This window comes from Phoxinus phoxinus (assembly GCF_949152265.1).
Source record: "Phoxinus phoxinus genome assembly, chromosome: 4".
Lineage (NCBI taxonomy): Eukaryota > Metazoa > Chordata > Actinopteri > Cypriniformes > Leuciscidae > Phoxinus > Phoxinus phoxinus.
This window is the reverse complement of record NC_136879.1, coordinates 43,290,335-43,302,834: the sequence shown is the minus strand read 5'-3', so window position 1 is coordinate 43,302,834 and position 12,500 is coordinate 43,290,335. Positions and strand designations below refer to the sequence as shown.

Genomic DNA, 12,500 nt, shown 5'->3' with positions numbered 1-12,500 from the left:
TTATAAGTACTACTCTTGTCACTATAACCCCCTCCATGTCGGCCATTGAGAAGATTCTCTTAAATCCCCCGTTGAGTAAGCAGATCTTTTATATCTCGCCCTTTGCTTATATAAAGTGGCCAGAAGATTACAGAAGAGGGGGGAGGTACAGTCGACCATAACAGAAGAGCGTCTGGAGGAGTGAGATCTCGGGCCAGAGCTATTCAGCTCAGGATTGTGCATCACACCAATCCTTAGACGTAATTCTTCATTACGTCTTAAATGTAAGGTGGACGTAGGAGACTATACTGATTGTAATTAGGTCTTACTCAAAAAAATTTAAATATACACTGAACAAAATTATAAACGCAACACTTTTGTTTTTGCCCCCATTTTTCATGAGCTGAACTCAAAGATCTAATACTTTTTATATGTGCACAAAAGGCCCAAATATTGTCCACAAATCTGTCTAAATCCGTGTTAGTGAGCACTTCTCCTTTGCCGAGATAATTCGTCCACCTCACAGGTGTGCCGATTCGACAGCAGGATTATTGCACAGGTGTGCCTTAGGCTGTCCACAATAAAAGGCCACTCTAAAGCCTGTTTGATGCCTCTGCGTCTCCGCGAACCCCTCTCCGACCCCCTCCGCCGTAGCTCAACGTGCACCTCCAAAAAATGTAAACTACACGTCGAGGCGACGCAGACCGCAAGGGCGCAAAGATTGGTCAGATTATACATCATTTCCGGAGTGTAGCTTTTCCGGTTTCCCCCTTCCGCTATACCGCCATTTTTAAAGTGACCCCTGCACTGTTTGTTTCAACGACGTCTTCTTTTTCTTCTGCCATTTAACATTTGCAATAAACTCATTTGTTGTTCAACGCCGATTAGCTCCAGCTGCAACAACTCTCTCTCTTTCGCTCCCCATTGTCGGAAATGAAAAAAACGGAACCGGCACACGGAACCAAAACAAACTAGCAAAGAGATTCGCGAACCAAACACCCCACTAGCGTTATGGCGGTGAAATGCACCGTGATGCAACGCAACCCGACGCAGAACCATAAAACGGCCACGACGCCGTAGGAGTGACGGCATTGCTACGCCGTGGAGTTGACGCAGAAACATAATGAGGCCTTAAAATGTGCAAATAGGCCTTTGTGCACATAGAAAAGGTCTTAGATCTTTGAGTTCAGCTCATGAAAAATGAGGGCAAAAACAAAAGTGTTGGGTTTATAATTGTGTTCAGTGTGCGAGTCAAATGCTTGGATTAAAGCTCCCCTGTCTTTGATTATAGATCTTCCAATTATTTGAGTTTGCTAGATGGTTATTTGACATCCTAGCCTTTGTTGCTATTGGAAAACAAATATATGTTTATCTTGAATCAGTGATCGACCCCCTTCTTTGCAATTATTCCATTAGATTTCCTAACATGTGTCACTCACTCGTCAACTGAAGATTTACATCAGATACTCCATATCTTGATTGTATTGATGTCTTTTGAAGTAATATTTTGAGGTACGGTATTTCATAATGCTCCTGTCTATCTCTCGCTTTCTTTTTTGCCAAGCTTTGTTGTTTGTTTATTTGGTTTTAATATAGGTTGTAAATGGTTGAAACGTTGGTAATCATATGCATGCAATCTGATATAACTGCTATAAGAGTTGCATTATATGAATGTTTGGCTAAAGAGGTGCATCTTTAATCTAGATTTAATCTGGGAGAGTGAGTCTGAGCCCTGGACATTATTAGGAAGGCTATTCCAGAGTTTAGGAGGCAAATATGAAAACGCTCTCCCTTCTTTAGTGGAGTTAAATGTCCAGGTACTACCCGAAGCCCAGAGTTTTGTGACCTGGATTGTAGGGCAATAGAAGATTGGTTAAATACGTCCATGTCTTAAATTGTGTCTGCTCAATTGTGCTCCTTCCTGCTAAAAAAATGTCATAGCACAGAAACGGCACTCATGAAAATTACAAATGACTTACTTTTATCTTCTGACCAAAGCTGTATCTCAATACTAGTTTTATTTGATCTTAGTGCTGCGTTCGACACTATAGATCATAAAATACTCTTAGATCGACTACAAAATTACACTGGTGTTTAGGTGATGTAGATCATATCTATCAGACCGTTAACATTTTGCCTTTTTAAATGGGGGAAAATCTAAGATAACATCAGTAAATTATGGAGTGCCTCAAGGCTCAGTGTTCGGCCCTCTGCTGTTTTCAATATATGCTGCCACTTGGAAATATTATAAGAAAACATGGAATTATTTTCCACTGTTATGCTAATGATACTCAGGGCCTTATTGGCCATTTACAATTTTTTGTAATCGATACGTAACTTAATAACCAGTGTAGAGCTGATATAATTGGTGTTATATGATCATATTTCCTAATCTAGAAAGAGCTCTAGCAGCTGCATTTTGGAGTAACTGTAGCTAGTTTATTGAGGATGCAGGACAACCAGCTAGTAATGCATTACTGTAATCTAGTCTCGGTCATGAATGCATGAACTAACTTTTCTTCGTCAGAAACAGAGAGCATGTTCTGGAGCTTAGCGATGTTCCTGAGGTGGAAGAAGGCTGTTTTTGTAACATATGAAATATGATTTTCGAAAGACAGGTTGCTGTCTAATATAACTCCCAGGTCTTCAACTGAAGAGGATGAAGTAACAGCACATCCTTCTAGATGCACATTATACTCTAAGAGATTCTCTGTACAGGTTTTCGGTCTAATAAGTAATACCTCAGTCTTATCGGAATTGAATAGAAGAAAATGACAGGTCATCCAATATTTTATATCTTTAACACACTTGGAAATTTAGAGATTTCATCTGGTTGTGATGAAATATGTAACTGAGTATCATTAGCATAACAGTGGAAACTAATTCCATGTTTTCTTATAATAATTTCCAAGTGGCAGCATATATATTGAAAATAGCAGAGGACCTAACACTGAGCCTTGAGGCACTCCATAATTTACTGACATTATCTTGGATAATTCCTCTTTTAAATTGACAAAATGTGAACGGTCTGATAGGTACGATCTACATCACCTTAATGCCTGTGCCTGAACACCAGTGTAATTTTGTAGTCGATCTAAGAGTATTTTATGATCTATAATGTCCAATTTAGCACTAAGGTCAAGTAAAACTAGTATTGAGATGCAGCATACATCAGTATTTTTGACATAATTACATTTAAATAACGTTTTATTTCTGAACTAGATGAATCTGAGCTAAATGTGTGAAACGAGTAAACATGTATTATTGCATCACTATGGAGTGCACTAGTGATTCTGATCAGTGCTGCCCTCTGTTGGAGGGGCTAAAACTGCAGTGACTGGACGACTGAGAAACATCAACCACACAACAATAATTTCAGCTTAACATTTTGTTGCTTGTAAAAAATCTGAAATAAATAACCATATTTGTGAATCTCGTTTTAGCAATTCAGTTGCAAATAAGCTGTCATTCCTCAAGACACCAGACGACGGTGAGCTTGACGTCAAATCCCTCAGAAAGCGTCTTCAGCATCCTGTCACAGGAACCCAAAAGAGGAACAGCAGAGCTGCAGGATGGTAAGACCGATCTCATCAATGCTTCTGTTAGATCTAATTTGATCAATAATGTTTGAGTCTCAAAGTATCGTGAGCTGCTGTAGAGTCGCTTTATGATATATGATCATTTTGTTTAAAGAGGAAGCAACGAATTACAGCAGCAGAACAACACAACACTTCCTGTCCTCAATCTCTTACACAAGCAGTTATAATGGCGTTAACCCAGCTAAAAGGGAACTTTCTAGCTTTGGCTAACCTTCTCTCAAAGTTATGAACAATGTTTCAGAGAACATTCAAAAGTAACGTTCCCATATTGTGTGCAAAATGAGAAAATGGAACTGGATGTTTGAAGCATTCAGAGAACATTCAGAAATAACATTTTCATAACTTAATGGGAGTGTTAGGAAAATGTTCAAAATGAGTGATTGTGGTGATTTTAAGCATTGGAGTTGTGAATACATTGCTCATGTTTCATCAGTCGAGTTCTCTAGTCGTGTGCGAGGTGGACGTCAGTCTGCAGGAGAAGCTCAAGAAGTTTCGCTTTCGCAAGGAGACGAGCAACGCAGCCATTCTGAGTGAGTTTCACTGGGAACAAACCAGTGTGTTGTTCGTTTGTATGAAGATAAATGCAGCTCTTCTCACACCGAGGCTTTTTTACTGGGCGGGTATTTGTCAGACACTCATTTAATGCATGTTTTCTTTAGTGAAGATCGATATGGAGAAACAGCTGGTCATCCTGCAGGAAGAGTTTGAGGTCAGTGTGTGTGTGTGTGTGTGATGCTCTGAGAGTCATGAGGTTAAAGGTTGTCTCTCTCTCTCTCTCTCTCTCTCTCTCTCTCTGTGTGTGTGTGTGTGTGTTTCAGAATATCACTCTGGATGAACTCAGAGAAGAACTTCCAGAGCGTCAGCCACGATATCCTTCCACGGGGATCTTTAGGGATATTATAGTTAACTAAAACCATTCACTGCCCGGCCAACAAGTAATGCATTACTGTAATCTAGTCTCGGTCATGAATGCATGAACTTACTTTTCTGCGTCAGAAACACATAGCATGTTCTGGAGCTTAGCGATGTTCCTGAGGTGGAAGAAGGCTGTTTTTGTAACATATGAAATATGATTTTCGAAAGACAAGTTGCTGTCTAATATAACTCCCAGGTCTTCAACTGAAGAGGATGAAGTTACAGCACATCCTTCTAGATGCACATTATATTCTGTGTACAGGTTTTTGGTTCAATAAATAATACCTCAGTCTTATCTGAATTCAATAGAAGAAAATTATAAGTCATCTGATATTTTATATCTTTAACACACTCTGTCAACTTGGATAATTTAGAGATTTAATCTGATCATGAGGAGTCATATACTCATATAACTGAGTATCATTAGCATAACAGTGGAAACTAATTCCATGTTTTCTTATAATATTACCAAGTAGCAGCATGTATATTGAAAACAGCAGAGGGCCGAACACTGAGCCTTGAGGCACTCCATAATTTACTGATGTTAACTTAGATTCCCCCCCCCCGTTTAAATAGACAAAATGTTGATAAAATATCTTGCTGTGAAAATAACCCTGATGTGTTCAGTCTCTGTGTGCTTTCTTTAACTCAGTGCACGTATATTGTGTACAGTTATAAACTGACCCACGGTGACGGACGCGTGTCGTATCCGCTCTGCTTCATCTTCTCTAGTCCTGTGGGTGAGTAAAGAGTTCTGCGCTGATGATAAACCAGCTGGAGACTATCAGTATATTAGTGCATGTGCTTCATATTGTGCTGAGGATTTCCATTGGAGTTGCTGCTGAATCTTTTGCCTGTGTCTCACGGAGATGTAAACTCTCACAGGCTGTAAACCCGAGCAGCAGATGATGTACGCGGGCAGCAAGAACAGACTGGTTCAGTCCGCAGATCTCACGAAGGTAAAGTGTTCATACGTAAAGGATTAGTTCACTTTCAAATAAAAAAATCCTATAATTTACTCTCCCCATGTCATCCAAGATGTCCATGTCTTTCTTTCTTCAGTCGAAATGAAATTTGAAATTGAGGCTTTTGAGGAAAACATTCTAGGATTTTCTCCATATAATGGACTTCAATGGCAACCAACGGGTCGAAGGTACAAATGTGAGTCTCAGTGCAGCTTCAAAGTCTGAAGCCGAGGAATAAGAGTCTTATCTAGACAAACCAGCTGACATTTTTTTTCCATTTTCCCAAAAAAATATTTTAAAAAAATACTTTTTAACCACATATGTCTGTCTTGTGCCATCTCTGAGATGCGCCACACATTACGTCATCACGTTGGAAAGGTCACGTGTGACATCGTTAAACATCCAGGATACGCACACGTAAGGACTATTTTAAACAATAAACTGACACAAATACATATAAATATATATAATTTAGAGATTTCATCTGATCATGAGGAAATATGTAACGGAGTATCATTAGCATAACAGTGGAAATTAATTCCATGTTTTCTTATTATATTACCAATTAGCAGCATGTATATTGAAAACAGCAGAGGGCCGAACACTGAGCCTTGAGGAACTCCATAATTTGTGGGTCAGTTTATATAAATATGTATTGGGTCGGTACTCCCGTCTACGTCACGCGTGACCTTTCCAACGTGATGACGTAATGCGTGGCGCATCTCAGAGATGGTACAAGAGGGGCATTTGTGGTTAAAAATATATATCATTTTATTTTATAAAATAACCGATCATTTCGCTAGATAAGACTCTTCCTCGTCTGGGATTGTGTCGAGACTTTGAAGCTGCACTCAGACTGACATTTGAAAGTTGGTTGCCTCGAAGTCCATTATATGGAGAAAAATCCTGGAATGTTTTCCTCAAAAACCTAAATTTCTTTTCGACTGAAGAAAGAAAGACGTGGACATCTTGGATGACATGGGGGAGAGTTCATTATCAGGACATTTTTATTTGAACGTGAACTACTCCTTTAAAACATCTCACCAACAGGCTGCAGTGTTTCTGCATAAATCTCAGCTTTGCAATAATATTACTTCATTGAGCTCAGCTTTTTGAAGTCATTTTGTCATTATTTTAAGATGAATTGTAATCTGTTAAATACACAATGATAAAAACAATCTCCAGCTCTTTCATCGGACTGGATGAGATGCATATTAAAATGATGACAAAAATTAACCCATTAGTTTAATTATATATTAATGCATGTTATATTAGACACCTAAATTATGTTAATAAACTATTACTTAACAAAATTACAATTATTATTATTATGAATTAAAGCTTTTTTTTTTTTTTTACACTTTTGTCTGATTGAATTGCTGTTGAAACGGATTCATAAAAGCAATAAATCTTTTCTATCTGCAGATTTTTGAGGTTCGTAATCCGGACGACCTGAGCGAAGAATGGCTGAAGGAGAAATTATCATTTTTTCGCTAAATTGCAACAAGAATCATGAAATCATGCAGAAATCAACAATCAAAACTGATCTGTTTAAAAATATATCTATTTTATCATAATTCTTGCTCATTTCATTTTCTCAAATGTCTTATGTAAGACATTGTGTCTGTAAGTCTGTGTGAACCATGTTCACAGTGGCCTAACGCATTTTAATATAACATAAATCATGTTTGAAGTCTCGTCGTGTTTGAATCCGCTCATTTTGGGGATTTTTTTAGTAGATGTATGAAGTTCAGGTGTAGAGAATCACATTAACCACCAACATCATCCACATCAGAGAACTCAAAGTAACAAAATCATTGTTTATTTACAATGTTTACACGGTAATGAGAGGAAAAAACTACAAAAACGTCACTCACTAATAAGCGACTCGCTTCAGTCTCACATAATGAAAAGCCAGAGAAATAAAACCCAAACATCAGATGAAAACTACAGCAGGACAAATCTGTGTAGTTCAGTTAATATCTCACATGGATGTGAAACAGATGGCATGACACACGTGTGTGTGTGTGTGACGCTCACAATCACGTCCAGGTCACTGATTATTTCCATGACGAGTAAACGCAACGCAGGAAGATCACAAGCAAAATATAATTTCATGTGGATGAGAAGGCATGTTTTCCATGACCTTCACAGGAGTGAGCGTGAGAGAGTTTAGTCTCGAGTGCTAACAGATAAAAGGGGAACGACGCGCGTCTCCAGGTCACGATTATCTTCATGACGTCACAATGCAGGAGGAAAGACAAGCTAGATATAATTTCATGGGGATGAAGCGTGAGATCTGGAAGGGGAGCACACGAGCGAGCGCCTCATTCGCTGTCGCTGTCGCCGCTGGAGTCCGACGCCCTCTCTCTCTCGCTGCCGCTTTGCTGGACGCTGCTGCTGTTGCTCCTCGCTCGCCCACCCTCCTCCTCCTCCTCCTCTTCCTCCTCCTCGCTGTCGTCGTCGCTGCCGAAGATCTCCTCCTCGTCACGCGCCGCGTCCCGGTCCTCTCCGCTCTCGCTGCCGCTGCTCTTCCTCTCGCGCCGCTTGCGCACCTCCTCGTCCTCCTCTTCCGCCTCCACCTCCTCCTCTTCCTCTTCTTCTTCAGCGGGTCGCTCCTCATCCTCGCGCTCGGACTCGCTCTCAGAGTTCTCGGAGTCGCTGGGCTTCTCGCGCTCTTCGCCTGAACACAGCATCATATCGTCAGGACATCATCTTAATATTCTAATCCATCATTGAGTGCATACGTTCAAAACAGAAACAGCCATTATAAAGCTTGGAAGAGTTGGGACATTTGTTAATATAACTCAGATTGTGTTCGTCTGACGGAAGTCAGTCATGTACACCTAGGATGACTTGAGGGAGAGTAAATCATGGACTAATTTACATTTTTGGGTGAACTATCCCTTTAACTGTACCTGGCAAGCCCGACTTACATCAAGATCACCTTTAATTGCCGTTCTTTGCTCTTTTCTTAAAGAAAAGCTTAACTTTAAGTCCTCCAGAGTCGCGGCCAAAGCCGATAGGAAAGACGCTGTTCTCCATCCGCAGCCGCCATTCTTTGTTCTCAAGAGGCAGCCGTCGCAACTCTGTCGTCATATGTTGAGCCCGCCCCCGCCTACTCTATACACGACGTGATTGGCCTGACCCAATTTAGGTTTTTGCAGCTAGAAGGTCTATGGAGAGTTGCTAGACTGCCCTGGCTGCAGAATACATTTTGCTAACGCTAGGGTGCGTCTAGATTTCTAGGCTAGCTTTAACTATGACTGTGACTATAACAATATTGATATAACAATATAACCAAAATTGTAACTAACAATAACTATGATGAAAACTACAATGATACCGATATCTATATCAATATCTATAACCATCTATATACTGATAACTATAACTATGATGATAACTATGATAACTATAAGTAACGCTAACTATGGACTGTAGCTATAACGAGAACTATGATGATTATAACAATAACTTTAAAGAGAACTATAACTACGATGATAACTAAAACAATAACTGACTGTAACTATACTGAGAACTATACCAACAAGAAGTATAACGGTAATTATAACGATAGAACAATAACTATGTAAGTATGATCCTAACGGATAACTACAACAATAAATATAACCATAACTATGACTATAATATGCAGTCATTTTTGATGCTATTCCCTCTGGTGTTAGAATGCTACTTCAATCCAGTCCTAAAGGCCCTTCGTGTTCTCCTCCATCATTAGACTCCTCCAACCTCTATATAGATAACGGTCTCCTTATAAGTAGTGAATTCACCAACAAGAAAATCAGATCAATCCTTCTGAAACCTTGTGCTTCTGTTCCCCCTTCTATCAGTTTTTGGAATAATAAGTTTGAAAATATCGATTGGAAAAGATTTTGGTCTCTTTAAAAAAAAAAAAAAAAAAAAAAAAAAGAGTTCTTGATGTTGAGGTTTCCCTCAAGATTGTTCATAAATGTTATTACCCTTGTAACTATCGTCTGTCTAAATTTCATACGGGTATCAAAGAGGAATGCTCTTTTTTGTCTGTGTTACCCAGAAACTATTGATCATATTTTTTGGGAGTGCTTATATTTTTCGATCTATGTAAATAAATACATATCCGAAGATTTTTCTTTAACTTTAAAAAAAGTTTATTTTGGGGTCCCCAAAGTCCAAAGTGATATTTCTAATAGAGAATTTGTTATTAATCTGCTTCTTTTCCTAGCAAAGTTTATCGATAGAAAACCTTTTTTGTATCTTTCTTACGGACTTTAGCCAATATTTGCTATCTCTTGAACACTCAACAAGACCTTTGGCTATAAATACACGGCGACAATGTGCCAAGTTTAAGCTGTTGAACTTCTCGTAACCTCTTGTTTGTATTGTCATTTTGTTCATATGTATTTTTTGCAAGTACTTGTACTTAATATGTTATCTCTTTCTAACAGTGTTTGCCTGTATGTGTACTAGTACTGAATTTTATAAAAAAAGAAAAAAAAAGAAAATATGACTATAATAACTAACAATACGTATAATGATAATTGTAACGATAACTATTATCATTTTTGTTATCATTTTTAGGTTATAGTTATTGTTCCTGGTGTGAATGAGCTTTCTGAATCTACACAACACACTTTCACTGGAGTCTCAAACTTTGTACTAAACACACACACACAGCTGATATAATGATGATGTGTGTGTTACCAGAGTCCTGCATGTCTTTCTCCAAGTCCAGCTCCTCTACGTCTTCATCCTCCGGCTCGTGATTCTCCAGCTGAGCCTTGCGAGCATCCTGTCCAACACACACACACACACACACACACACACACACACACACACACACACACACACACACACACACACACACACACACACACACACACACACACACACACACACACACACACACACACACACACACACACACACACACACACACGCGGTTCTGAATCCTCCGTTTATATCCAGATAAACCGTTTCTAAGCATTTATAAGCCTCAACTACAAAAGTAAAGTGTGTGTGAGGACTGACCTGAGCCTCCAGCTCTTTCTCGTTCATGTCTCTGTGTTTACACACCAGCACAGCGTTCGTGGACGACTGAGCGCCAACCTTCGCTCGCCGCTTGCTCAGACGCACCCTAAAACACACACACACACACACACACACACACACACACACACACACACACACAGGTGGTCATTAACAAACACACACAGAGATGAGTGTGTGAGTCTGCTCCGGGTGGGCGGAGCCTGTCTGTGTGATTGACAGTTACCTGGTCTCCAGCTCGTTGTAATAAACGCCGTCTGAGTCTCTGAAGATGAAGAAGTAGTTCTCCTCGTATCCCTTGCTGGCCTTGTTCTTCACGTTCCAGTTGTACTCGCGAGCGATCTTATAATCGTACCTAGACACACACACACACACACACACACACATTACACACGTGTAAAATCTACCTTTCCTCCAGATTCACTCATAAAAATCAGATATGGAAGTTAAATGTATATGCTAATTCCAGTTAATCATTGATTTATTTATCTAGCCTCAGCTCGCTCACGTTCATGGAAAACGACACAATGCCTTTATTTAGAGGACAAAAAAAGTGCAAAACGTTTTCGACTCATAATCATCTGTGTCACATTAATATGGAATAAAAAAACGACATCACTCGTTCTGACTTTTTTTATTGCAATTGCAAGAGATTCTCAAAATAGCGATTTAAAAAGCCACTCTCTTTTTTTTATTCTGTGGTGGAAACAAGCGTCTCTCGAGCTGTGATCGGTGTGCGCCGCACCGCTTCGAAGTCGAACGCACCTAATATTTCCGAATGAATGATTCAATGACTCACACATAAGTAGTTCACTTGGTTCATGACTGGATTAATCAGTGTTTTTGAACAAATCTCTTGAGTGAATGATTCAATGACTCACTCATAAACAGTTCACTTGGTTCATGACTGGATGAATCAGTGTTTTTGAACGAATCTCTTGAGTGAATGATTCAATGACTCTCTCATAAATAGTTCACTGGTTCATGACTGGATGAATTTGTGTTTTTGAACTAATCTCTTGAGTGAATGATTCAATGACTCTCTCATAAATAGTTCACTTGGTTCATGACTGGATGAATTTGTGTTTTTGAACTAATCTCTTGAGTGAATGATTCAATGACTCTCTCATAAATAGTTCACTTGGTTCATGACTGGATGAATTTGTGTTTTTGAACTAATCTCTTGAGTGAATGATTCAATGACTCTCTCATAAATAGTTCACTTGGTTCATGACTGGATGAATTTGTGTTTTTGAACTAATCTCTTGAGTGAATGATTCAATGACTCTCTCATAAATAGTTCACTTGGTTCATGACTGGATGAATTTGTGTTTTTGAACTAATCTCTTGAGTGAATGATTCAATGACTCACTCATAAATAGTTCACTTGGTTCATGACTGGATGAATCAGTTTTTTTGAACGAATCTCTTGAGTGAATGATTCAATGACTCTCTCATAAATAGTTCACTTGGTTCATGACTGGATGAATCAGTTTTTTTAAACGAATCTCTAGAATCAATGATTCAATGACTCGCAGATTTAACTGGTTTCATTACTGGATGAATCTAGCCTGGGTTTCCCCAGACTGCCTTTGCGCAGCGCGATTTTATTCTCGCTGAAAGGCAGTCTGGAAACCATGGACCTGATTTTCGCCTCGTTTAGGGAACCAATCACAGAACGGGGAGGGAGCAGCAAGACGATGACGACATCTTTGCGACACAACTAAGCAGTTTGTTTATATCTATGGAGTCAACATGGCAGCAGACGCGAAGCTACCTTTTGATGCAGCCTTAGATATTGTTCTAAGTCGCAATTTTATTTTTAAAAAAAGAGCAGCGTTTGGCGTTAAACCATTTCTCTACATACGTCATCTGGTATAATGGAAACGATTGGCTATGAGCTACGTACGGGCGCATTTGATAGACATTCTTAGCACCCAATAAACGGCGCCGGCGCATTCGTAAACCACGCCTCAAATACGAGAAAATGCAC

The 12,500-nt window shown here is 39.3% G+C and overlaps 3 protein-coding genes across 3 annotated transcripts in view; 2 read left to right on the top strand and 1 right to left on the bottom strand.

Annotated features, from left to right (window-relative positions):
- LOC306997685 (NLR family CARD domain-containing protein 3-like) overlaps positions 1-12,500 on the top strand; it is a 377,651-nt gene that overhangs the window by 299,346 nt on the left and 65,805 nt on the right. The gene's annotated exons all lie outside the window — the stretch shown is intronic.
- On the top strand, positions 3,304-7,155 carry gmfg (glia maturation factor, gamma). Its single transcript, XM_079611106.1, has 7 exons — positions 3,304-3,554; positions 4,012-4,108; positions 4,238-4,287; positions 4,397-4,446; positions 5,151-5,233; positions 5,379-5,452; positions 6,884-7,155. Exons 1-7 carry the CDS (start codon positions 3,552-3,554, stop codon positions 6,953-6,955), a joined length of 429 nt encoding a protein of 142 aa, XP_079467232.1. The 5' UTR covers positions 3,304-3,551; the 3' UTR covers positions 6,956-7,155.
- Positions 7,265-12,500, bottom strand: part of paf1 (PAF1 homolog, Paf1/RNA polymerase II complex component) — an 11,727-nt gene continuing 6,491 nt past the window's right edge. The window contains exons 11-14 of the mRNA XM_079611092.1: positions 10,734-10,862; positions 10,490-10,595; positions 10,163-10,250; positions 7,265-8,141 (exon numbers count right to left, since the gene is read on the bottom strand). Coding sequence (XP_079467218.1) covers positions 7,786-8,141; positions 10,163-10,250; positions 10,490-10,595; positions 10,734-10,862 — 679 coding nt within the window. The 3' untranslated portion in view covers positions 7,265-7,785. The remainder of the gene's footprint in view (positions 8,142-10,162; positions 10,251-10,489; positions 10,596-10,733; positions 10,863-12,500) is intronic.